This window comes from Choristoneura fumiferana, chromosome 14, assembly GCF_025370935.1.
Source record: "Choristoneura fumiferana chromosome 14, NRCan_CFum_1, whole genome shotgun sequence".
NCBI classification, from domain to species: domain Eukaryota; kingdom Metazoa; phylum Arthropoda; class Insecta; order Lepidoptera; family Tortricidae; genus Choristoneura; species Choristoneura fumiferana.
The window spans coordinates 17,521,971-17,549,239 of record NC_133485.1 but is presented as its reverse complement, the minus strand read 5'-3'; the positions used below and the strand labels follow the sequence as shown (position 1 = coordinate 17,549,239).

The following is a 27,269-nucleotide window of genomic DNA, read 5'->3' as shown; positions in this document are numbered from 1 at the left end:
AGATGTCTGTTGCGTATTGGCATAATAGTACTGTCGCATAGTAATACTTTGGCCTACAACTTTTATGGCATATTAAGCTATTAGAATAATTTCAGTTGGACTAATTTGTATTAGACACATTATGCATATTATTTTATAAATGAACAATAAAGTATTAGGTTAGGTTAGATCAAGTTAGGTAGATTAGGTTCGGTTAGGTTAGTATGATATACAGGCGCGAAGCGCCCAAGCAGCGCAGAAATAGGGTCCGCCCGTCGACCTCGCCTTAGTTCCTAAATATATATAGTGCATCATGCTCGTGATTGTGGTTATGCACTTTGTAATGATGCAAATTTATTATTATGACTTTTTCTATTTATGCTATTTGACCTTAGACGAAAATGGTGTTTTCTGTATGCTTTTTAATTTTATGCGTAACAATAATAATACAAATAATTTTATTCCATCCAATAGAGAACCATGTATTTATCTATATAAGTATGTTTATCCGTGGCCTAGTATCCATAGTACTAGCTTTTTTTAGTATGGGACTAGGTCAATTGGTGTCAAGTGTCCCACGATATTTATTTATTCTTACCTAAAGAAGCTAGCTTTATCTAGATAAAGCTTGTACCTAGGTACTTATGATGGCGAATACCTGTACAACCCTAGGATTGAGTGATATTGCTATCTCCAATAAACAGACCATTATAAAAATAACAGCGGTTCATATATCACGCTCCTTTCCACTTTGCAGTGGTCATCGAACAGCCTGGACTCCTCCGGCCGTGTTCCTGTGGCTGACGAGTCACCCGCAGCGCGGACGTCCTGCGGGCCCTGGCGGCTGCTGCTGAGCCTGCCCGGTACTCCTGCGCAGGCCGACTTGCTTCTGGCTTGCGTCAGCTACCAACAGGTGTGCTATACTATCATTAATGTACATAACAAAACTAGTACAAAAGCTTTACATAACTTGAACCAGTTCGGCCGCTCGTTGGTGGACGTCCTACGCTGCGCTTGCCAATCCAAGGTCTCCACCATTTACTATATGGCTTGCCCATAGCAACTTCAATGAGCTAATAAGAAATATGCAAGCATTTTTTTTAATATCTTGAGCTATCCTCACATTAATGCAAAAGAAGAAGATTGATTTCCCTAATACATCAGAATATCTTCGGTTACAAATCGGTTTGCAGTACAACAGTAAGAACAATTTTTTTTTTATCAAGTATTTACAAACATACAGTCTTACACAATAATTTTGCATTTTAGCTAAAGCTAGGAATAGTTTTATATAAATAGACCTATAGTTCGCTATAAAAAAATGAATATTAAGTACAGTTAACTTTTGTGAAAAAATATGAAACATGTTTAAACATACAACCTATACCTACGCAATATTAACATCATCAATTATCTTAAGCCCATATACACACACATATTCATGCACATATAAATATCTACTTCAATAAATCTCTGATACATTTTTTAAATACATCCAACGAGCTGCAAAACAAATCTGGACTCATACTCGCTAATCCTGCCGTGAAGCGGCAGTGCTTGCACTGTTGTGTTTCGGCGTGGAGAGTAAGACAGCCGGTGAAATTACTGGCACTTGAGGTATCCCATCTTAGGCCTCTAGGTTGGTAACGCATCTGCAATACCCCTGGTGAGAGGTATCAGGAGACCCACTTGCTCGTTTGCCATCCAGTCGAATAAAAAAAAAAAATACAACTATCATTATACAGTTTGCATACACGTCTCAAGTACGAGAATTGCGCATGCCTGGTTCTATGTTTCTGTACACTAAACAACGCCCTTTTACGGCAGCTGCGTTCGTTTTTCCGGGGGACGCGAATGTTCACACTTCACACCAATCAGTAGTTCAGGGGCATCTATCAGATATAAGGGGATGATATAATAATATATGATAATATAATAGTTAGTTCTGAAATGTATATTTCAGAACTAAATTATTGTTATTATTATTTTAAAATTTATAACGGTGGAAGCATTCTACCTCCACTGAACGTAGATATAGTTTAGAATATAGTTAGTGTTTAGTATTGTAACTAAGGACCCCATACATCCCTGTATTTCTTTTATTATATATTTTTTGTATTTTTTTTCTTTAATTGTATAATATAGTTTTTAAGTATTTTATTTGTAATTATATTTGTATGAAAAAATGACTTTCTGCCAAGTGTCTTGCGGCGCATTCTTCTTGGCAATGATGGTCTTTCCGAAAGCGCTGGTAGTTTAAAAAAATGACGTGTAAAAGTGCCCATTGCGGCCTATTTACTGAATAAATCATTTGTTTTTTTTTTTTTTAATATTTTTGCAGATCAACAATCCGCAACTGGTGGAGCGCGCGTTCGCGGCGTGCAGCGCGGTCGCGGACGCGGCCGTGTACCAACAACAGCGGCACCAGGTCGCCGCGCTGATGCCGCTGCTCGCGCGCATATCCTCCGAGCTCGTCAAACACGGGTACGGTACAGCACCAGTACCCTTAGCATACAAGTAAAAAGAGCTCTGGATGGCTAGTGGAGGGGATACGTTTGCGCATCTGTCAACTAACAAGCCAATGGCGTGACGGCCACGCGCGCTCCTACGCCCCCTCCCGCGCCCCCCACTGCTCCGCCGCCAATGAGGGCTATCGCGTATGAATTCGCCGCACGAGGCGCTAGTGTAGCGTGAGGTCTCCGAAATATCAAATCTCATAGCTTTTGGGTGCGCTACGCGGGTTTATTTGTAATTAGAATAATTTTGTGAATATTTTGCAATATCTGAAATTAATTATGGCAATTATGCGCTACGGGGCAATGAATGTTTGTGTTTTGAGACAGTTTTGTCTTTCGGAAACCTTTGTCCTCCCTTTTTTCCGAACAAAACGGGGACTATGCAACACTGTGGCATGCTCGATATTTTTATGGTATGGTTTTAAGGTGTATTAAATATGATTTTAATCTAAACTTTGTTTTCACGCCCGTAATAACAGACTTTGAAAGCCATACTTAAAAACCTCACGCAACAGTGCGCCATCTAGTGAGAGAAAAAACGATAGCCCTCATTTCGTCCGTATTTCGCTCACTGCGCAGATATATCGCCAGGAGTTCTTTTAACGTGCGTTGATTTGTACATTCCTGTACATTGGGTCGATTCAAGTGCAGTTGTTAGTTTGCTTGCAGCAATACACGCCATAGAATTCAATATAATGGCTCTTTGTACACCATAATAGTTAGTGATACAGATAACAGGTACACAGAAAATTACAAGTTAAGCCAAGCCATTAACCTCATTGTTCTTGAGGGGCATCCATAATTTACATTACCACAATTGTTACCACTTTCAAACTCCCTGTAGTATATGGTGCACTGGTTGTAATGAAGATAGCTATAACACTAACTGAACACTCCTAAGATATTAAAAGTACCTATTTATCTAGCCCGATTTATCACAATTTTGGGAAGCGGCGCTCGGTTGGCCTGACATTTTAGAACAAAAACCACTCGCTGACGGCGACGTTTTTAAAGCTGGCGCACACTGTAAACATAGGGCAAGTACAGCCGAGCGCGTCGCTAACACTCCCCTTATCAATTTACACCTATTGCTTTGAAAATAGCAATGAAATGAAAAACATTACAACAAACATGAGACGCAAAAATATCAAAATATAAAAAAAAGAGAAAGGGTAAATTACAATGTGAAACTATTTTATGTAACCGAAATAAATCCCCAGCATAAATGCAGACTCCTTGGATGGAGTCAGCGCTGGTCTTCCGGCGAAGCAATCATTTTGTTCTTGTATCACAAACTGACTGAATATCCTATCAATTCCTTAAAGGGTTGGCAACGCACCTGTGATCCCCCTCGTGTTGCGGGTGTCCATGGGGCGATGGTGATCGCTCTCCATCAGGTGACCCGTCTGCTCGTTTGCCCCCTCGTTTTATAAAAAAAAAACCCTTTCCTAAATCATCATCATCATCCCAGCCTCTATACGTCCCACTGCTGGGGCACAGGCCTCCTCTCAGAACAAGAGGGCTTGGGCCATTGTTCCCACGCGGGCCCAGTGCGAATTGGGAACTTCACACGCACCATTGAATTGCTTCGCAGGTTTGTGCAGGTTTCCTCACGATGTTTTCCTTCACCGCATAGCTCGTGGTAAATTTCAAAATAAGCGACGTAATTTATGAATAACTCATAACATTAAACATGGCGTGAAGCGTTTCAAGCTATCATCTCTTCAACTTTTTGTTTTTGACAATCACCGGGAAGAGTACCAACTTGTCAGTGATCGTTTCATCTCATGTATTTGGAGACTGCCGGTTTTTTAAGGTTCCGGAGCCAAAATGGCAAAAACGGAACCCTTATAGTTTCGCCATGTCTGTCTGTCTGTCCGTCCGCGGCTTTGCTCAAATGCTAGAAAGCTGTAATTTCGCACGGATATATATGTTAATTATGCCCACATAATGGTACAATAAAAAATAATAAAAAAAAATTTTTTAGGGTACCTCCCATAGACGTAAAGTGGAGCTGTTTTTTTTTCTCATTCAACCCTATGGTGCGGGGTATCATTGGATAGGTCTTTTAAAACCATTAAAGGTTTGCTAACACGATTTTTCGATTCACTGATTTGTTTGCGCAATATTCAACTTTAAAGTGCAAATTTTCATTAAAATCGAGCGTCCCCCCCCCCCCTCTTAAATCTAAACCGGTGGGTGGAAAATTTGAAAACAATCAGAATCCAGTATATCAAACTTTCTAGGAAAACTATAACGGCTAAGTTTGCTTGAGAATTATTAGTAGTTTAAGAGTAATAAAATACGAAATCCTTTGAAAAATATTATTTATTTTTTTCATAATGGCTACGGAACCCTATTTTGGGCGTCTCCGACACGCTCTTGGCCGGTTTTTTTCTCATGTTTTTACACCGTTGTTTATGGTCCAGGCGTGACCCGCGCGCGTGCTACACGGCAATAGAGCGCGGCTTCGGGACAGACGCGCCGGAGCTGCAGCCCGCCGCCGGCCTCGCCCTGTCCTTACTGGCGGACAATCTGAGCCACAGCTCTGCTCTTCATCTGCACGAGCTGTTCACACTCTGTGAGTTCTCTTTCAATAAAAAAAAAAAAGAAAAAAAAAGACAATTATTGCCACATAAAAAAAAAAATACACTGAACATAACAAAATACAAAAATAAAAAACAACAGACACGTTACAAATATGTGGCAATAGGCTCAGGCTCAGCATTCACATGCTGCCGGTCGACAACCAGATCAAGCAATCAAGAGGCAATAGTGTCAGATAACGTATCCGTTGATTTCGCAACCGCTAATTCATTTCGCAACTTTTTCAATATTTCAGGGCCATCGTGTAGAACCGTTTAGGTTAGATTAGTTTTATAAAAATCCTGAAATATTTACAGTTTCAGAAATATTAAACAGTTGCAAAATGAAAAGTTGTGAAATGAATCAGGTTGCCAAACGTTAGTTGCGAAACATTAGTGAACCCTTTAAAAAAGTTTAAAAACTCCCGACACTGTCTGCTCATCTCAAAAAAATTAGCTAAGAACCATCTCAATAAAACTAAATTCGATTAAAAAATACATCAAAATCGTTGCATCCGTTTGAGATCTCTGGCATCATAATGCCACAGACACATTGCGGCGAAACTTATATTAAAATGTGTGTTTTTAGGGTTCCGGAGCCAAAATGGCAAAAACGGAACCCTTATAGTTTCGCCATGTCTGTCTGTCTGTCTGCGGCTTTGCTCAGGGACTATCAATGCTAGATAGCTGTAATTTTGCACCGATATATATGGAAACTATGCCGACAAAATGTTACAACACAAAACTAAAAAAAAAAATTAGGGTACCTCCCATAGACTGTTTGTGTGGTGTTGTGTGTGGGGCTGTTTTTTTTTCTCATCCAACCCTATAGTGTGGGGTATCGTTGGATAGGTCTTTTAAAACCATTAGGGGTTTGCTCAGTTTTTCGATTCAGCGATGTGTTTGCGAAATATTCAACTTTAAAGTGCAAATTTTTATTAAAATCGAGCGCCCCTCCCCCTCCCCTCTGAAATCTAAACCGGTGGGTGGAAATTAAAAAAAAAAATCAGTATAAAATACGAAATCCATAGAAAAATATTACTTATTTTTTTCTTAATGGCTACGGAACCTTGTTTTGGGCGTGTCCGACACGCTCTTGGCCGGTTTTATACAATGGTTTAAATAAATAATAATTAACTGATCGATACCGGTCGATACTATAGAAAGAGAAAGAATTCATGAAAGCTTTAAAATACACGACGCCACGGTCAAAGCTACTACCTTTATGTGCTAGTTCTGTTTTTTGCCACGTTGATTGAGCTCTTTACCGCACTGTCATCTCTGTCATTACTTTTGAAATGTTCCATCAGCCAAATAAGTGGTCTATCAATTTTTAAACAAGTTCCTATCAAATATATCGCTTAAGTCGAACTTTCAAGTTGACAGACACGTCTATTGGCATTACTATTTTGTGACATGCAAACGATTATCAACTTAAGGTGGTAGACCTTATATACTGAGTGGCACAAAATTTGGCCCACTCTCCATACAAAATTACCTATAACTGCATACATTTGAGGGCCAGATTTTTTGCCGCTCAGTGTATTTGGCTGATAGTACATAATATTTTTTTTACAGGTCTCAACATAATAAGCAAATACGAATACTCAACCTTGTGTCTTAGTACATTCGTCGCATTATCGCTCCAATGGCTGCACCTACCTTCCCACCTCACCGCCTCGGCGCTGAAAACCGCCTCCAAAATACTAGACATACAACAAAACATGAAGCAAGACTCTAGATTATATTTACCTAATTTAAAAGCAAATAAAGTGTTCCAAAACCTACTTTACACGGACGGTAGACTAAGTATAGTTTTTAAATTGAACCAAACTTGGGAACGTGTAAGGGATGACGAGGAAAAGTTTAAAAAGTGGATGACATCTTTCGAATCTGTGGACGAAGTTTTGAAATTGGAACTGCTGCCGTTCTTTTTTGGAATCATAATGGACCGTAGACAAGAAGAGTGGTACAAGGATATAGTTTTAAAGGCTTTGGAGATTGTTGTGGCTTTGGTCGAGTTTAAGAAAGAGGTTTCGGTGCAGTTGTTGCCTGTGTTGTTGTATAAACTGGCGAATGATGCCGCGCCGTGTGTTAAGTTGGAGTGTTTGAAGGCGTTACCACTAATGGCTAAAACCAAAGTAAGTTCCATACCATATTATTTTTTTTTATCTAAAAAAAGGTATTTTCTTTTATTGATTTTGTCAGAAATGTTTACTTTAGGATTTTCGTATGCACAGTAGATATTTGTTGTATTATTATGCTGACTGGGACCTAATTTATACTATTCGATGTTTTTTTTTCTTCTACTGTATTTTTCTGTGTTATTTAATATGATTTCTCTTTCTCTCTTTTGTGAATGATTAAGTTGCAAGAAAATGAATGACCATTTTTTATTTTAGGAAAATGTACCGACGATCGTGTCTATATTTAATAAGTTGAAGACCAACAAGGGGGTTCCGACTTCATTCTTGATCATGCTTTACGCTAGCTTGGCTGAGACACAGGTAAGATTAACAGAACTGTCAAATCTTATTAGTAAAAAGTGTACGTAGGTGTGACGACATACGGGACTTTAATTTTTTTTTTCGACCAACATAGGACCATAGTGTTAGTAAGTAATACATAATTCTTAAAGAGATTACGGCCCGTGATACACACAATGATTTTAATCACATTGCGAGGAAAAAATGAAATTATTTTGTGTCTAAACACTTCACAGCTCGGCAAGAGAAAGAAGCTTAGAAAACAACTGAATAAAATAATGGCTATCAGCCAAATCGGGGGCCACAACAAAATTCGAAAATCGAAGTTCGTATCGTACCGTCCCTCTCAATGTTGTATTAAATAATATTTGCGTCAGCAAAACTATACGAAGCTAATTATTCCTACATGCTAAAAAAATATTTACTAAAATTATTGCAAACCAATGTGATATAACCTAGACTTGTTTGCGAGCACTGTAGGGCGCCTGATGACCGAGTGCAAGAGAGTGGCGGAAGATCAGATGCCTGCGAGCTCTATAGCGTAACTCACCTAGATATTATCTTAAGTATTGAAAGTTTGTGCCGGTTTGGCTTTAGCTGTAAGGGTACAAATGTAATTTTAATAAATAAATAAATAATATAAATTTAAAATATAAAAATAACGAAGTTTCATGATGGGTGGAAAATTTTTATGGTGTTAAATTGGGTTATAGCTAAATAAAACGTTGGCTGACTTGAAATGACGTACCTACTTACTTTTTAAAATTAAGTCATAACTCCCTTGAGAAAAAAACCTATTCGCAAATCCATAATTCGCGCGGGAACAATTGAGGCATTGCCCTTTAGTATACAGGCATGGAATAACATCTTTGATGAGCAAGTGTGATGAAATAGTTATTTGTGTCCAGAATGTAGCGAAGGTTTCTACAATAGAATCCTGAGCGTAGCGAGGGATTCTAAAGTAGAATTCTGAGCGTAATGAGGGATTCAAGTGTTAACGCCCAAGATGAAAATAATTTTGCTCCCAAGTGGCTCATACAACTTTTCACACCGAGCATTAAGAAACTTGAAAAAAAAAATCTATATATAATTAAAGAGCAACCAGCATAGAAAATGGCGTGGTTATCAACTTCAAAAAATTGCATTTGCAATAAAACACTTAGAAAAGCCTTGAATAGAAAAGTCGCACTTTGCTCCCTCTCGTCATGGAGGAAAAGTTTCTGAAGGAGAGGTGTGAAAAGTCAAAAGTCAATTTAGTTTAAATTATGCTACTTTTCTAGGTGCGTTGTTTCCCGTACCTACAAGAGATCCTGGTGGAAGCCGGCACCAACAGACCTGACGACCTCAAGTGGGAAATGGACATCGCGCGAGCGCTCGCAGTCAAGCGGATTTGTGAAATTAGGTAAATATCTGACTGGGGCTAAAACGACCCATAGTACAAATGGACTACAATTTCAAATTTTTTTTTTCAATTTTATTTATTTTTTAATATAAGTTACGAGTATGTCGACAATCTTCGCTCGCGCAGACGAGTGTTGACAAATACTGAACTAATCCGAATGTAAACACTAATCTACTCTTACACACTCTGTCTGTCTCTTGTTAATTTCATGTGTTGCGTAATAAAGAGTTATACAATACAAGGCAATATAGAGCTTATTGCTAAACGGCAAGGCAGAGTATGCAATGACAGGTGAACTGACGCGGTGACGTGTGGGGCGCCGCCGAACAAAATGGCGGCCACTGCAATGGCTGTTCAAGATTTTACCCGCGCAAACGTACTGCCTCATTACGTCCATACCGGAAACAAACCGTTGGAAAAGCAGGATATTATCATTTGTTTTGATCTTTTTTATGTGATCCTCACGTATTCTAACAAATGTAATATTGCAGGCCAACGCCTCACGGGCTGGAACTGGTGTCGACTATCTCCGGGACCCTGAATCGGTGCACGGACAAGGGGAGTGCTGTGGCGGCGGCTGCGGCGCTGCGGGCACTCGCGGCGCTCTGGCGCGCGGCCGCCGTGGCGCCCCCAGCGCCTGGCGCGCGCTGCGGCACAAGCTGCCCGGGGACCCGCGCCCCGCCCTGCAGGCTGCGTGAGTACACTGCCAGGCGGGCGCCAGGCGCCGTGGCGCGCGGCCGCCGTGGCGCCCCCAGCGCCTGGCGCGCGCTGCGGCACAAGCTGCCCGGGGACCCGCGCCCCGCCCTGCAGGCTGCGTGAGTACACTGCCAGGCGGGCGCCAGGCGCCGTGGCGCGCGGCCGCCGTGGCGCCCCCCAGCGCCTGGCGCGCGCTGCGGCACAAGCTGCCCGGGGACCCGCGCCCCGCCCTGCAGGCTGCGTGAGTACACTGCCAGGCGGGCGCCAGGCGCCGTGGCGCGCGGCCGCCGTGGCGCCCCCCAGCGCCTGGCGCGCGTTGCGGCACAAGCTGCCCGGGGACCCGCGCCCCGCCCTGCAGGCTGCGTGAGTACACTGCCAGGCGGGCGCCAGGCGCCGTGGCGCGCGGCCGCCGTGGCGCCCCCAGCGCCTGGCGCGCGCTGCGGCACAAGCTGCCCGGGGACCCGCGCCCCGCCCTGCAGGCTGCGTGAGTACACTGCCAGGCGGGCGCCAGGCGCCGTGGCGCGCGGCCGCCGTGGCGCCCCCAGCGCCTGGCGCGCGCTGCGGCACAAGCTGCCCGGGGACCCGCGCCCCGCCCTGCAGGCTGCGTGAGTACACTGCCAGGCGGGCGCCAGGCGCCGTGGCGCGCGGCCGCCGTGGCGCCCCCCAGCGCCTGGCGCGCGCTGCGGCACAAGCTGCCCGGGGACCCGCGCCCCGCCCTGCAGGCTGCGTGAGTACACTGCCAGGCGGGCGCCAGGCGCCGTGGCGCGCGGCCGCCGTGGCGCCCCCAGCGCCTGGCGCGCGCTGCGGCACAAGCTGCCCGGGGACCCGCGCCCCGCCCTGCAGGCTGCGTGAGTACACTGCCAGGCGGGCGCCAGGCGCCGTGGCGCGCGGCCGCCGTGGCGCCCCCCAGCGCCTGGCGCGCGCTGCGGCACAAGCTGCCCGGGGACCCGCGCCCCGCCCTGCAGGCTGCGTGAGTACACTGCCAGGCGGGCGCCAGGCGCCGTGGCGCGCGGCCGCCGTGGCGCCCCCCAGCGCCTGGCGCGCGCTGCGGCACAAGCTGCCCGGGGACCCGCGCCCCGCCCTGCAGGCTGCGTGAGTACACTGCCAGGCGGGCGCCAGGCGCCGTGGCGCGCGGCCGCCGTGGCGCCCCCAGCGCCTGGCGCGCGCTGCGGCACAAGCTGCCCGGGGACCCGCGCCCCGCCCTGCAGGCTGCGTGAGTACACTGCCAGGCGGGCGCCAGGCGCCGTGGCGCGCGGCCGCCGTGGCGCCCCCAGCGCCTGGCGCGCGCTGCGGCACAAGCTGCCCGGGGACCCGCGCCCCGCCCTGCAGGCTGCGTGAGTACACTGCCAGGCGGGCGCCAGGCGCCGTGGCGCGCGGCCGCCGTGGCGCCCCCAGCGCCTGGCGCGCGCTGCGGCACAAGCTGCCCGGGGACCCGCGCCCCGCCCTGCAGGCTGCGTGAGTACACTGCCAGGCGGGCGCCAGGCGCCGTGGCGCGCGGCCGCCGTGGCGCCCCCAGCGCCTGGCGCGCGCTGCGGCACAAGCTGCCCGGGGACCCGCGCCCCGCCCTGCAGGCTGCGTGAGTACACTGCCAGGCGGGCGCCAGGCGCCGTGGCGCGCGGCCGCCGTGGCGCCCCCAGCGCCTGGCGCGCGCTGCGGCACAAGCTGCCCGGGGACCCGCGCCCCGCCCTGCAGGCTGCGTGAGTACACTGCCAGGCGGGCGCCAGGCGCCGTGGCGCGCGGCCGCCGTGGCGCCCCCCAGCGCCTGGCGCGCGCTGCGGCACAAGCTGCCCGGGGACCCGCGCCCCGCCCTGCAGGCTGCGTGAGTACACTGCCAGGCGGGCGCCAGGCGCCGTGGCGCGCGGCCGCCGTGGCGCCCCCCAGCGCCTGGCGCGCGCTGCGGCACAAGCTGCCCGGGGACCCGCGCCCCGCCCTGCAGGCTGCGTGAGTACACTGCCAGGCGGGCGCCAGGCGCCGTGGCGCGCGGCCGCCGTGGCGCCCCCAGCGCCTGGCGCGCGCTGCGGCACAAGCTGCCCGGGACCCGCGCCCCGCCCTGCAGGCTGCGTGAGTACACTGCCAGGCGGGCGCCAGGCGCCGTGGCGCGCGGCCGCCGTGGCGCCCCCAGCGCCTGGCGCGCGCTGCGGCACAAGCTGCCCGGGGACCCGCGCCCCGCCCTGCAGGCTGCGTGAGTACACTGCCAGGCGGGCGCTAGGCGCTCTGGCGCGCGGCCGCCGTGGCGCCCCCCAGCGCCTGGCGCGCGCTGCGGCACAAGCTGCCCGGGGACCCGCGCCCCGCCCTGCAGGCTGCGTGAGTACACTGCCAGGCGGGCGCCAGGCGCCGTGGCGCGCGGCCGCCGTGGCGCCCCCCAGCGCCTGGCGCGCGCTGCGGCACAAGCTGCCCGGGGACCCGCGCCCCGCCCTGCAGGCTGCGTGAGTACACTGCCAGGCGGGCGCCAGGCGCTCTGGCGCGCGGCCGCCGTGGCGCCCCCAGCGCCTGGCGCGCGCTGCGGCACAAGCTGCCCGGGGACCCGCGCCCCGCCCTGCAGGCTGCGTGAGTACACTGCCAGGCGGGCGCCAGGCGCTCTGGCGCGCGGCCGCCGTGGCGCCCCCCAGCGCCTGGCGCGCGCTGCGGCACAAGCTGCCCGGGACCCGCGCCCGCCCTGCAGGCTGCGTGAGTACACTGCCAGGCGGGCGCCAGGCGCCGTGGCGCGCGGCCGCCGTGGCGCCCCCAGCGCCTGGCGCGCGCTGCGGCACAAGCTGCCCGGGGACCCGCGCCCCGCCCTGCAGGCTGCGTGAGTACCTGGGCGCCCCCTTACACAAGCTTTGGTGTTAAGTGTCCTCTGATATTTATTTCTGACCCACCAACACCTTCCAGCCTGTGCGAACTCCTCGCCGAGATCCCAGCCCTCCGAGTGGATACTCCAGAATACGACGAGCTCATCCGTGAAGCGACGCAGAAGCTCTGGAGTCTTGTGGCCGACAGCCATCAGCCGCTCGTGGTCGAAGCGGCCTGTGACGCGCTCGCTAACTATAAACTGGAGGATTATAGGCTCAAGGATATACCAGAGGTTAGTTTTAGGTGGAGCTTAGTTCGTTCGCTTTTAGGTTAGTCTTAGTTTATGTTTCGGGAAGGCTTGTGATGGGCTTATATTGCTAACTATAAATTTAGAGGATTAGAAGCTCAAGGATATACCAGACGTTAATTTTAGGTGGAGCTAAGTTTAGTTATGTTTTAGCTTAGTATTAGTTTATATGCTCAAGGATATACCAGAGGTTAGTTTAAGGTGGAGCTTAGTTTAGTTCGGTTTTAGGTTAGTTTTTTTGTTTCTTCCGGGAAGATGTAAGCTTGAGGCTATGCCAGAAATATTTAACTTTTAGGTATGAGTTACTGTAGTTTAATTTGGTTTTAGGTAATTCTTAGTTTTGGATAGATCGAACATTACATACATAGGGTCGTAGACTTATCTTATCTTCGTTACTTTGCTTTCAAATAGGCATGCATTCAATTATTGTTTCTTTTCTATTGTAATACAAGATACTGTGTTAGTCAACTTTAGATTTGACTTTGATGAATGTGAAAATTAATTTTTCACTTCTCATGCTCGTAAAATTGGTATTTATGATGAATCTAGGCGTCTCTAAACTCTAAACTCGAGTATTAAACCCATTTTCCCCTCGACGTGTCTATCCACCCTCGCCGTACCGGCTCGGGTGGCTATATGAACGGCTTGGGTAAAATGGCTCGTTTTATGCTTTTGCTGTACAATCTACTATATTTGTTACAGATTTACAGGAGGACAGTAAAACTGCCTTCCTCATATTGTAAGACTCCGGCGGACGCGGCGCGCAATCCCGAGGATGTATTGGATTATATACCATGTAAGTGAAACTCCGCCCAACACTGGGACCTTACCAAAATAGTATACACCTCTAACATATATCTAGTTTCATATCAATACCAAACCTTTTAATAAACAGCGTCGTAAGAGTTTGAATCAAATAATGTTCTATTTAATTGTCAGTGTTTGTCAGTGCCAAGGTCATGGCCTACCAACTCCTACACGCTATATTTAATATTAAAAAACAGCAATAGATGGCACTACCATTAACATTTGTAAATTATAAAATGTAAACAAGCCGAATGTGGCCGAATTAAGTTGAAATATTGAGATTAAAATATAGACTAGCATATTTTATAAACACAACTTCACGTCAACCTTAATTAAACTCCTTAATTTAAAGATGTAGAACCATAAACTAAGACATCTATCTGTACAACATGCGCGCGGGCTCGAATACTTTCCCGCTCGCACAGTAACTACCTATCTCGCTCGGCGGCCCGATACACCCGAGTGCCTACGAAGGCTGCATTCGGAACTAATAAAAGGCGCTGCGCGGACGAGAGTGGATCATTCAGCTAGTGGTCTAGCTTGAGAGACGGCCTCTGCTATCCTCAAGTAAAACCAACAAGTGGGTACGGGGTGAGACGGCCTCTGCTGTCCATTCCATAAACTCACAGTTGTATGTCTATACTTTAGCTAGGTTATTTAAGTAAAGTAAGCCCTAAACCTGTTTTGTAAGTTTTCCTGCATAAACCTTCTGAACTGTCTTCCTGGCGCTTCATTCACCCTACAAAGATAATAAACACCATAAATAATAAATTGAGAATACGAAAGTAAAACCTACATGTGGCTTCATTTCAGCTATGAGGCTTTCGTAGTGGTTTGCAATTGTGACGCTAGATGGCGAATAACCGGAATGCGCTTGTCCCGCGCTTGTCGAAACTATTTGAGAGAAACATGCCGTTCTCTTCTAACGACGTAAATAAGACAGAGACATCATGAGTCAACTTCAAGTTGTATCTCACGCCATTTAGCAATAGTAGATTTCTTCGTATTACTAGGCATTTTCAATTTATATTTGAAGGAAATGTTACATTGTCAACGAGTGATTGACATAATGACATATGCAGATAAAATTACTAATCAAAGGGCATCATATTAATGGCCAGTACCCACATAACATCATACCTATCATTAGGTTCGATAGCAATTCTTGATCCAATTTCTTTCGAAAATGTTTAAAAAAGCATAAGAAATCCACATTATTTATAATAATAATAATTGTTTACCTCTACTTTTAATCTTCGCATAATGCATCGATAAAATGTACATGATCGGTAGTCGATACATGATAAGTCCCTATGACAGCTCAAAATGGCTACGAGAATTCCGGACTCTGCAATATTAAATGATATTGTAACGGATAACTCACGTCTTCACGGGTAATTCACGTCACTCGGTTTAAGACGTGAGTTATCCGTTACAATATCATTTAATATGAGTGTATAATGCTAATGCTTGGTTTGGATAGGTATTTAACTAAATGTAAACAAAACAACGTCAATTGATGTCTTAAATATTGAAATTCCCCCATTAAACTATCTAAAAATTTATATTTCTGTCAAAATATCTTTATTCAATTTAGGCTAAGTATAACAAGCACTTAATGAATGTCAAAAAAAAACAGTTGATTTTTTTGTCGCTTTTACAGCTTTTACTTATTATCTTGGAGCCTGTGACACGGATGAGAAATTTACAACTTTTTCTACTTTAAATATAAAATTAACCCAGTTAAAGTGACCTTTTCATGGTCTTTTTGTTTCGATATACTTACTTAAACTATTGACCATTTAAATAAAAAAGTTTCGTAAAATACTTGCTGTTGCTTATTTTAGCTTAGGGAGCACGTGAAAACGAGCAATGTGAAAATGACCCTAAAATGCAACCATACCTATTACGGCCGCGGGTGTTTTCAGTAACAACTGCACCAGTTACTATTTAAAATACCTAAATCTCGATAGGTGTGCCTCTAATATTTTATTTCCCTCAATTTCCCCAGGATCACGTCTCCTGACCTTGACCTGATAACAAAGGGACAAACCAGCAGGGGTACTACGGTACTACAAAATACGAAAATCGAAGTTCATGTCGTTCGGTCCCTCTGACACTTATACTGTATCATACGAGAGCGAGAGAGACGGTACGATACGAACTTCGATTTTCGAACTTCGGTGTATCATTTGAAACAAAAAACAATTTTACTTATTTTATTTTTTATTTTATTTTAATAAATATATTTCATTTCATTTCATTTCATTACAAATAAACCTAGTAAGTAAACCTGAGCCAAAAATGAGTAAAAAATACATAGTTACAATAGTTAAGAAAGTGGTTTCCTAAAATTGTTCGCAATGATCCGTTTCCGTCACGTCGATTCCGAAACCTCGATTGATTACGCACTGACCAGCGGCCGTGAGTAGGTTATATAACGTAGCGCCATCTACCAACCCTGTGATGTCCTAGTCAAGCTATAGATTGGGACAACGAGCGACAACCGTATCTTTAGTGTCTCACTAGATGGCAATACGTATCGTGTTATTTGTGTTCTCACTGGTGCCATCTATTGGAAATCAAAGAAAAGAAAAATAGCCAGTTGAATAGCCAGTATTAGGGTGATACCATTTGCTTGTACTAGGTGGTGTCTCTGTTATATATGTACTCTGTACCAAGGTTATGTTTAGCAAGTTGACAGTTTGATGCAGTATGTCATACTCAATTGGTAAAGCACATTATCGCTCATACTGAGCAAAGGAAAATAGATTTTAAGGTGACGAACCTTTTTTTTACTCCGACTGTACAGTCAGCAAAAAAGCGCGCTTTAACAAACGTGTAACGTAAAAGATCCATATAAATTGTGTCTTCTTCCAGGTGAGGTCTGGCCGGAGGTGTTCAGATACACGAACCAAGCAGCGCTCCCCGGCGTCACTCGGCTCGCGAGCAAACTGGTGGAGCGGGAAGTGCGCGCCTACCGCAGCGGGGTCTACACGCAGCGCGAGCGCGGCGAGCCCGCCACCGCAGAGTACCTGCCGCCCGCTAGCGTCGTCAGGGGACTGCTGGACTGCTGCAGGAGGCAGGTGGGGGACCTAACACAAAACACTCGCATCATCGTCAATCATCATCACAATAACCATCATTATTTTTATCATTTTTAACCCCTGACGCAAAAAGAGCGGTGTTATAAGTTTGACCGCTATGTGTGTCTGTGGCACCATAGCTCTTAAACGGTTCTTAAATATCTTTTATCAAAATCCGTTTAGCCGTTTTTGAGACATTGAACTTTGAAGTCACAAAGTCGGGGGTTTTCCAACTTTTGGTTAGTTGAGAAAAGCACTTTACAAGCTGCGACTGGCAGAGAGACTCTCTGCAGTAACATACTATTACACTAGTTACTCCTCCACAGATCTCCCACCCGTCCTTCGACTTCCCGGACGCAGTCCTGTTGGCCATGCTGCGTGCCCTGGCGTCTCCCCCCCGGCCGCTGCCCCCCCTCGAGCTGTCGTGGCTGTCGAGCGCCCTCCCGCGGGGAGGCGAGTGGCGCCGCGCCGCCTACAGGGTGGCTGCGCGCGCGCACGGGCCATCCGCCAGGAGGATGCTGGAGGGGTATCTGAAGGAGGTGGAGGAGGGGAAAGTTGAGGTATGATCTGTTCAAAACTTGTACGCTTATCTAATTAAAGTATTTGGCCGAGACAGATAGCAGTAAGGTTTTTTTGTGGTTTTTTATTTCAGTAAACGTTAAGTTAAGACGTTAATGTGACTTGGCTGTGCCGCAGAGACTTCCGTGCTTAGATTCTAGCTGCTACCGTTCTCCACTACAACTATTTTTTAGGGTTCCGTATCTAAAGGTTCTAAACGGAACCCTGTTGCTGTCACTCGCACAGTCTTCATATTTTTACAGTATAAGCATCTTGTTCACCCAAAGACATAAATATAATATAAATTGTCATGAATTAAAAACTTTTGCACATTTATACTGATACTTTTATACATTTATCTGACATAAAAACTTAGTTTGCTAAGCCTAAAATACTGGCCGTCGAGATGCCTAATATGATTTTTATGAAAAAAAAGTTTCGTTGCTCATCTGTTGTAATAAAGTTAACACTTCAATAAATTAACAATATAAATGTTATTGTAAGCACTCAACGGTCCTTGGAACCAGATTAATTAATTATGTTCATTCTTGTTACTTTATTGGACCTATTGAATGTTCCATTAAAGTTAACGGAAATCAAAAATAGCAGTATGTATTAAATAAAATAAAATTATGATTTTTAATTTTTAATAAAATTGACTGTAAAAGTTGGCATTATTCTTTACATATCAGAAGGCGAAGTGCATAGTTTATGGTCAGCGAAAAATTAAAAAGTTAAAAAGATTGTAGGTACGCGTGCTGGCTTGACAATAATAAATTAGCGCGCCTGCAACCAGTCACAAATTTATTTAAAAGTTAGTTAAAAAGACCATGGAAATGTTGGCACAAGTCGTATACAGCCAAGTCTAAGGCCGGTATATAAGATATTTTGTTGGAACTCCGGACTTTTTTTTATTGAGTCTGAAACAGCTTGTGGTGTTTTCGGTGGAAAAATACACCTGCAGTTTATTTTTAATGAAAAAAAGGCAGGAAAGCATAAGAAAAATATTGGAATAAAATTGAATGTTATAATATATTTTGAGAAAGTAATATATTTTGCTGGCTTCGTATTAGTTAAACGGACTCGCAAGCTCGTCCGTTTAATACTCATACTCAAACAGCAATTGGCTACTTCCAGGCCACGACAATAATCTACTATTAATATTTTAGGAGGCCGAAATCATCGATGTGTTCGAGCTTCTTCCAGTCCTCTGTCGCAACATACCTCCGAACTCTCTCCGCGGACCAGTCGAAACATGTCTACACCAGTCTTACCAAGACACCTTAAAGTACAAGCAGAAACCAGCGAAAAAACAGCCTAATAACGATACGACACAGTTGCTTTTCGTGAAGCAGATGGAGTTGATAAAGGCGTGTTTGGAGTGTGATAAAATTCACGAGGCAAATAGGACGTTGCTGTCGCAGATTTTGGAAAACTATTTTAATATAATAGAAGATGACAACGTGGTGAGTATCATGCTGATTTTTAATAAAACCTTTTTTTATTGACTGTACTTGTATTGTCATCTAAACTACATTTCCGTGCCAGATTTCAAGTCGATGCCATTAACCATTGAAGAGTCCCTCCTGAATATAAGTTACGTTTTTTTTTTAAATATTTAAACTTTTTTGTTTGTGGCTGTTGGCTTGATTGCCTTGGTCTTGGTCGAATGACTTTTTATGCTCTATAGTGCATAAAGTAAAATCTTCGTCTAAGACCAGTTAAATCAATCAAAATAAATAAATATAGCAAAAAATGTATAATTATTAACAATGCATGAAAAATAAAAGGTACTTTGCAAGTGAACAATTGTTTCCACTGTTGCTATTTCATTTCCTCGCAATCAAAGTAAAAAGCAGAGTTTAAAACTCGAGCATTAATCCCATTTTCCCCTTGATTTGTCTATCTAACCTCGCCGTACCGGCTCGGGAGGCCAATTGAACGCCTCGGGTAAAATGACTCGTTTAATGCTCTTGTTGTACAATCTACTATTAACCAGGCGTGGCCAGCCTACGAAGCCGCCTGCTGCGCCCTCTCTACCAAATACTTGGAGCGGATGACATCACCGTCCTCCTGGTGGGAGGTGTCTCCCTCGTTACTGCGGCGCGCCGCGGCCGTGCGCGCCCGCCTGGCAGGGGGCGGCCTGGCCTGGCTCAATGACATCATAGACGCCCAGGCTGGCCAGATCACGTGAGTATGCACGGTGCACTGCGATGGGGCAGGCAGTAACTATGGTTTATGTCAATCCAATTTATAGAAAGGGTAAACAAAGATGCCACTAACCCGACCACAAACATTTAATGATGTGAAAACCTAGAACCTATTGCAAAATAATTATTCTGTTCAGTAAATAGATTAATTTATTAATTGAATAGATCAAAGTATTTTTGTCTATTTTATTATTTACAATACTTGATTTAATTCCAAAGACGGTTTAATTATAAAAGCAGTAACTATTTTTTTAATTTTAAGGTAAATAAATAATATAATCGCTTATTCGATCGAGTATTAATCGGTTTGTAAAATGTCAAATTTTCCACCATCTCTACGCTAGTCTATGCTACTACAGATTATACACGAGTTTCATTAAAAAAATAACGTCAGATTTTGACGTACCCTACTTACTTCCTTTTTCTAAACAATTTCTGAAATTATCGCAATTAATACATGAAATAACTACCTACCGAATAATTCGTTTAAGTTTGTAGTCGTATATCTATTGTAATTGGAAATAATAATGCTTAAATACACAGACAGACACATTTTAAGTAGGTTTAAATAAATAGGTAAGATTAACGATTACATTTATTTGCACATCTAAGCCGTACCCATATTGTTTTACTTTATTATATAATTTCTCTTTTTTTTTGACATTTTTTTTTATTGTATATGTAACTGTTTTTTTTATTATAATGATGATTAATGTTTTATTTTTGTATATGTTTAATTTAGCCATACCTACATATAAGTACCTTTAAATATAATTGTTAGCACTTATTAGGGTTTTGCGATAGTCAGCCTCTAGGTTAGCAACGCATCTGCAATACCCCTGGTGTTGCAGATGTTTATGGGCGGTGGTGATCTCTTACCATCAGGAGACCCACTTGCTCGTTTGCCATCCAGTCAAATAAAAAAAAAAGTCAACAGAACGTGATGGTGTTGCAGCGAGCAAGAATACTCCCTGCGCTGCATGGCGCCGGCGTTGCGGGCGCGCGTGGACGGGGCCGGCGCACGCGACTGGCTGCTGGGGCTCATGGCGCGCGCGCAGGTCGTCTGCAACGAGTGAGTAATGGTAGATTATTGTCGTGGCCTGGAAGTAGCCGATTGCTGGCTGAGTATGAGTAATACGAAGCCAGTAATTGCTATTACAGCCGAGACTAATATAAAGCTTTTCTCGAAAATGGTGAAAGAAAATCCAAGTCTTTCCTCCTTATAATATTAGTCATCATCATCATCATCATCTCAGCCGTAGGACGTCCACTGTTGGACATAGGCCTCCCCCACAGACCTCCAGTTGCTTCGGTTGGCAGCGGCCTGCATCCACCGTAAACCTGCGGCTTTAACCAGGTCATCCGTCCATCTTGTTGGTGGACGTCCTACGCTAATAATAATGCTGATAATATTAGTATAGATAATTAAATTAAAATAAAATAAATTAAGGGGGGCTCCCATACAACAAACTTCGATTTTTTTGCCGTTTTTTTTTGCTAATTTCTAATGTTGTATAGATAATGGTACGGAACCCTACGTACGCGAATCCGACTCGCACTTGGCTGGTTGTTTTATTTCTGTATGATTTGTACAGATCGGAGGAGGACGCGCCGAAGCTGTATATGTGCGACGTGTTCGCGCTCAGCGTGGTGTCGCTGAGCGGGCTGTGGTCCTGCGAGCCGGATGCCGACGCGGCGCGCCGCAGGGACCGCCTCCAACTGGTGCCGGCGCCGTCGCGCAGCTCTGCGCACGCGCCGAGTGGCGGGACAGTACACAGCAGGTACAGATATAGTGTTCGCGCTGAGCGGGCTGTGGTCCTGCGAGCCGGATGCCGACGCGGCGCGCCGCAGGGACCGCCTCCAACTGGTGCCGGCCGCCGTCGCGCAGCTCTGCGCACGCGCCGAGTGGCGGGACAGTACACAGCAGGTACAGATATAGTGTTCGCGCTGAGCGGGCTGTGGTCCTGCGAGCCGGATGCCGACGCGGCGCGCCGCAGGGACCGCCTCCAACTGGTGCCGGCCGCCGTCGCGCAGCTCTGCGCACGCCCGAGTGCGGACAGTACACAGCAGGTACAGATATAGTGTTCGCGCTGAGCGGGCTGTGGTCCTGCGAGCCGGATGCCGACGCGGCGCGCCGCAGGGACCGCCTCCAACTGGTGCCGGCCGCCGTCGCGCAGCTCTGCGCACGCGCCGAGTGGCGGACAGTACACAGCAGGTACAGATATAGTGTTCGCGCTGAGCGGGCTGTGGTCCTGCGAGCCGGATGCCGACGCGGCGCGCCGCAGGGACCGCCTCCAACTGGTGCCGGCCGCCGTCGCGCAGCTCTGCGCACGCGCCGAGTGGCGGGACAGTACACAGCAGGTACAGATATAGTGTTCGCGCTGAGCGGGCTGTGGTCCTGCGAGCCGGATGCCGACGCGGCGCGCCGCAGGGACCGCCTCCTATTATAGGCCCGACCCTGTATTTGAACAATTTTTAAAAATGCTTGTTTATTTTTATTTGTTTATTTTGTATAATAAAGAGTTTAGATACATACGTCAGCATAAAACGTCATAAAGTGTTGCCTGTGTGTGCAGATGTTAGAGTGGTTGTGTCACACGCGCGACGCGCGCCCCTCCCCGTCGCTGGCGGCGGCCGCGCACCGCGCCGCGCTCGCGCTCCGACACACAGAACCCTTCGCGCACCACCGCGTCTGGACAAGAATGTCAGTATACCACATCCACATCGCATCGCATCACTATACCATGCATCATCTTCATCTGATGATATACATCACACATCAGTATATATCAGTCTTTCCCAAAGTGGGCGATGGAGGCCTAGAGGGGGGCGGTAAGGTGCCCAGAAAAAATCTTCACCGTTGTGCCTTCATTAGGCGAGACTAATATGTTATTGAGGGTTTTAAGGTGAAAAAAATGAGGGGCACTACAAAATAACTGATTTTCTAAGTTGGCGTTATACGAAATAAGTTTGGGAACCTTTTTTCTTTCGCATTTTTAATATTAGTATATGGATGATAGACTTCTATACTCGCTCTACGCCCCTGAATAAAGTTGCCAAGCTAAGTAATGAAAGATTACAATTATGAAGAAAAAAACTTGCTAATTAATAATTATACTCTGCGCAGATTAAAATTGTATGCTTTTTATCTCGGGTCAGTGCACACTTGCACAGTTCTCGCGGACGCCAAGGGAGTAAATAGAACAGCAATATTACAAACTGATTTTTTGTTTCAGGGAAACTTACTTCGGCCACCACATGGATACTGACGAATAAAAGCCCCAGCGAAAGAAAAAAACAGTGATTTCATAATACAGTCAAATATTATTTAATTAATTGAAATTAAAAAAAAAAGTTAAATCTTATAAAATTATATATGAGAGTAATGATTTGCTTCGAGCTTTTCATTATTAATACATTTTTGTTTGTAAATCTCTGACTAGACGATCGCGCTCTTTTCTAAGTGGAATTATAAATATGTAAAAGAATCTATAATTTTTGCTGTGTAAATAAAAGTTTTATACTTTAAAAAATGTTTATTATTTACAAGTATAATAGTTTATAACAAATTGATTAAACAATGGATTTAGATAACATGAGATCGATTCAACATGGCGTCTTCAAATAATTTCGGAATATTTTACCAGGTTATTAGGTTGTTAGTTTAAACGTACCTGTAAAGATTTTAATTTAGGTTTTTGATTCAAATTGTAGTAATGCATCTAAAGCGGTAGACTTTGAACATCGATCATTGTGTAGTTACGTTTGTTAATCAAATTTGAAAAATCCTGTAAGACTTGTGTGTAAGACAGGTATATATTCAAACTAATTCAACCATCTGCTGCAATATTCCGCCGAAGACACATTGCATATTATATATGTACACATTTATCCTCCTGAGTCCTCGCGTACTTTATAAAGTCGGCGGAATGTACTTTATAAAGTACATATGGTTAATTGAATAAAGAATTCTAAGAATTTTGAAATAATATCCAAAATAAAAAAGCAGGTCAACCACGTAAAAAAATGTCAGGACTCTGGAGGATATATCCTAATCCTAGTCCTATCGAACCTTATTCACAGTGAGACTTAAAAAACAGTAGAACATGGATAAAAAAGATACAGTTACAAATAAATTGGCGCCCCCGTTTAAATTCTACTGGTTCATGTCGTTCTCTAGAACCACATTTATTCATTCAAATCCAGATTCCGAGTAGGTTACTATTCAAGAACCACCCTGTCGGATGTACAATCGTTACGATTTCTTTGGCAAATGTTTAGGATATCAACATTACATTAGTAGTACAAAGGTTCCCTGGTAAGTGATGCAATGTCCTCGACTGTACGGTGCTGCCATCTATTGCGAGCACTCTAGAGCGTAGCGGACCGTGGTTACAAACGCAGGTTATCAGATGATTAAAATCGATGGCATGGTTCCTTGCAAGATATTTTTCTTTCTTATAGTTTTAGTTCCCACTAAGATGGTCTAACCTGTATAATGGTAATATACTGTATACTTCTAGTGCCCTGCATAGGGATCTCTTAATGAGATGCCATATTGTCTAACGCGCTAACGTTCGCAATCGCATTCAACATCGCTTTCTATCCTCTTCTTATATCGTATGACAGAGAGAAGTGGTGAAAACGATTGTGATTCCAAATGTGTTACATAAATAACAGGGGCAACTACGAAATTCGATGTACGAATCGTACCATCCCTCTCACTCTCATATTAAATAATATTAGCGTCAGCGGGTCAGCAATATATGAATTTTGCACTTCGTAGTATAGGGCCTATTTGTTGCTGGTACGGTGCTGTCATCTGTTATCGTGGCAGTACTCGCTCCCCAGCTCGTTGCGGGTCGGTGCTGCCATCTGTTTTGGTGGAAAGTATCCGATCGCAGCTTGTCGCTTGCCGGTGCTGCCATCTGTCGCGCGCTACAGCGTGGCGGGGGCGTGGCGCGCGCGCCGCCCTCACACGGCGGTCTCGTCGGCCGGCGCGAGGCTCTTCACGGGGACACGGATCACTTCTTCCTCTAGTTTAGTGTCCGCTGGCAAGTTCTGGAAACAAATTGGTACTATAGGTCAAAAAACTTGCACAAGGCTCCTTCTTAAATGTATTAGATGGACTTGCATGGACCACAGTTAGGTAAGTGCTAATAAAAACGATTTAATAACAAGTTAATTATAATTCTTGATTATCTTCTAAACAATAAGATTCAGACTACTAGTTTCTTAAGAAATTAACTTCACTTGAAATGTTGTTTGTATTACTTAACTCTTTCTTGTATGTTAAACACATAAACATAACAGAAACCGATGTACAAAGGCGAACTTAAAGGGACCTTTTAAAACGGAAATGGAACTACTCCTTACCGGAAATCCATAGTATGGATTCCATACTAATATTATAAAAGTGAAAGTGTGTGTTTGTGTGTTTGTCCGTCTTTCACGTCGAAACGGAGCGACAGATCGACGCGATTTTTGGCATGGAGATAGTTTATGGGCCAGAGAGTGACATAGGCTACTTTTTATCCCGGAAAAGGGCACAGTTCCCGAGGGAACGGCGCGCGATAACCGAATTCCACACGGGTGAAGCTGCGGGCAAAAGCTAGTCAAATATAACACGTATATACAGGGCATGATGATGATGATGATTCTCACCTCCAAGGCGGTGTAGTGAGTGTTAGCGGCGGGGCGCGCCGGGCGGCGCGGGGTCAACAACCTCGCGCGCTGCGGGCTGACGCGGGGGGAGCCCCGCACCACCCCCACACTCTTGAGCAGCCGAGCGCTGCAATAGTACATTGTGCAAGTGAATAATCTTCATCAGAGACAGGTTTTGGCATTTGGCATGGAGATAGTTTATGGGCCAGAGAGTGACATATGTTACTTCTTATACCGGAAAATGCAGTTCCCTCGGGAACAGCGCGCGATAACCGAATTCCACGCGGGCGAAGCCGCGGGCAAAAGCTAGCTGTTTATATAAATGAAATGGTTTTATTTATAATTATAAAGAACTCACGCATCCAACAGTTTCAGCAGCAGCCTCCCATATGCCCTATACTCATCGTCCCCGAACTCCCCGGGGTGGTGCCGCGCATACTCGTACGTGTCACAGAACTGGTGCACCAGCTTCTGTCCGCGGCCGTCCAGCGGCGCCGCCAGCGAGGACAGCAGGAACGCGCGGAGGGATTCGCGCGGGTGCCGCTTGAGGCAGGGGTCCTGCCGGGCTATTTCGTCCTCTGGAACAACAATGATGCAAATGTACTACGAGTATAATAGAAATCCCACTGCTGCATGCACAAGCTGGCAGCTGTCGTCACTGACGGCATGTCAATTATTCTTACTCAGACGATCAGCTGGCCTAGTGGTGTTGTGTTTCGGCGTGGAGAGTAAGACAGCCGGTGAAATTACTGGCACGTGAGGTATCCCATCTTAGGCCTCTAGGTTGGCAACGCGTCTGCAATACCCCCGGTGTTGCAGATGTTTGTGGGCGGTGGTGATCTCTTACCATCAGGAGACCCACTTGCTCGTTTGCCATCCAGTCGAATAAAAAAAAAAAAATAATAATAATAGAGAACCTGACTACGAAGCTTGAGGTCCCGGGTTCGATTCCCGTGTCGGGGCAGATATTTGTATGAAAAATACGAATGTTTGTTCTCGGGTCTTGGGTGTTTAATATGTATTTAAGTATGTATCTATCTATATAATTATATTTTATCCGTTGCTTAGTACCCATAACACAAGCTTTGCTAAGCTTACTTTGGGACTAGGTCAATTGGTGTGAATTGTCCCGTGATATTTATTTTATTATTTATTTATTACTAAATTTTACACACTTCCAGTAGTCAGATTGACTTGAAGTTTGGCATAAGTTTGTTGCCAATACATTAATCTTATAGTGAAATTCTGGTAGTTGAGCCAGGATCATCTCAGCAGGACAGAACTCAAAAGCTAATGGCATTGACTTGTAATTTGGTATGGAAATGTACGGGAAATGTAGTTTTAATGACAATGCAAGTACAGTAGACAAAAAGAATGGTCTGCAAAAAAGCTTGCATTAAAAACGAATTTTTTAAACATAAATGTACCTAATGTCTTGACATCATCAACAGCTTTGAACCGGTAATGGTACGGCTGCTGGGGCTCCAGGATGTAGTGCGAGGGCTCCATGCTGATCAGTCGCGGCTCGTACATGATTCGTGGGACCGCTTCAATGCGCCGCTCAATCTCTTTCTTTAGACACTATGAAATTTTATTAACATTTAGTTCACTGCTCTAGAATTAAAGGCTTCAAATGAATAATTTGACTCTAAAATTATTAATTAATCTAATTGCTACTTTAATTACACTAGATAGGAAATTACAAGGTATTTTTGTACACAAAAGCTGGTCAAATTTATTGAATCAGGCAGTAATATGTAGGATCAAAGTTGCTTCCAATTTCAATGAAATGAACTTTTGTAGCCATTTTGAAGGGAAGGATATTTGTTTATTGTGTTATTTATATTCACCTTTTTAGAATCACTTCCTATAGGAGCGTGAGGGCCTCTTCTAGATCTCAACGCGAATCTTGTTATTTGTCTCTTGGCGAAAATGAATAGGATAACAAACGTCAGCACTCCGCCACTTATAATAAATATTATGTTCAATATACTTGTGAAGTCGTGCATGATTTTATTCGTGAATCAACGGACCTATAGATAGGACATAAATTAACAGAAATCACTAAAAACTGTGAGTGAACTATGATGTGATACACACAAAAATATAATATTTCAATCTATATTTCAATCAGGCTATCAGTTTAGACCTACGTTCAGACAGAGTCACGGACTTTCTATATATATTCAATGTACTCTGTG

The 27,269-nt window shown here is 45.1% G+C and overlaps 3 protein-coding genes across 3 annotated transcripts in view; 2 read left to right on the top strand and 1 right to left on the bottom strand.

Moving 5' to 3' along the window:
- The window catches only part of LOC141435050 (uncharacterized), a 27,487-nt gene extending 6,001 nt beyond the window's left edge, over positions 1–21,486 (top strand). The window contains exons 5-21 of the mRNA XM_074097570.1: positions 4,925–5,076; positions 6,659–7,221; positions 7,483–7,587; positions 8,847–8,968; positions 9,460–9,783; positions 10,055–10,756; positions 11,026–11,361; positions 11,479–12,090; positions 12,207–12,452; positions 12,536–12,728; positions 13,446–13,539; positions 16,431–16,636; positions 16,963–17,196; positions 18,364–18,660; positions 19,194–19,384; positions 20,360–20,476; positions 21,000–21,486. Of these exons, the coding sequence (XP_073953671.1) occupies positions 4,925–5,076; positions 6,659–7,221; positions 7,483–7,587; positions 8,847–8,968; positions 9,460–9,783; positions 10,055–10,756; positions 11,026–11,361; positions 11,479–12,090; positions 12,207–12,452; positions 12,536–12,728; positions 13,446–13,539; positions 16,431–16,636; positions 16,963–17,196; positions 18,364–18,660; positions 19,194–19,384; positions 20,360–20,476; positions 21,000–21,486 (4,981 nt within the window). The remainder of the gene's footprint in view (positions 1–4,924; positions 5,077–6,658; positions 7,222–7,482; positions 7,588–8,846; positions 8,969–9,459; positions 9,784–10,054; positions 10,757–11,025; positions 11,362–11,478; positions 12,091–12,206; positions 12,453–12,535; positions 12,729–13,445; positions 13,540–16,430; positions 16,637–16,962; positions 17,197–18,363; positions 18,661–19,193; positions 19,385–20,359; positions 20,477–20,999) is intronic.
- Positions 21,474–23,774, top strand: LOC141435339 (uncharacterized). Its single transcript, XM_074098046.1, has 3 exons — positions 21,474–21,765; positions 21,981–22,108; positions 22,641–23,774. Exons 1-3 carry the CDS (start codon positions 21,523–21,525, stop codon positions 22,678–22,680), a joined length of 411 nt encoding a protein of 136 aa, XP_073954147.1. The 5' UTR covers positions 21,474–21,522; the 3' UTR covers positions 22,681–23,774.
- On the bottom strand, positions 22,977–27,269 carry LOC141435338 (protein C1orf43 homolog). The gene is made up of 5 exons (XM_074098045.1): positions 26,919–27,269; positions 26,496–26,649; positions 25,427–25,646; positions 25,069–25,195; positions 22,977–24,465 (listed from the first exon to the last, which is right to left on the bottom strand). Exons 1-5 carry the CDS (start codon positions 27,075–27,077, stop codon positions 24,379–24,381), a joined length of 747 nt encoding a protein of 248 aa, XP_073954146.1. The 5' UTR covers positions 27,078–27,269; the 3' UTR covers positions 22,977–24,378.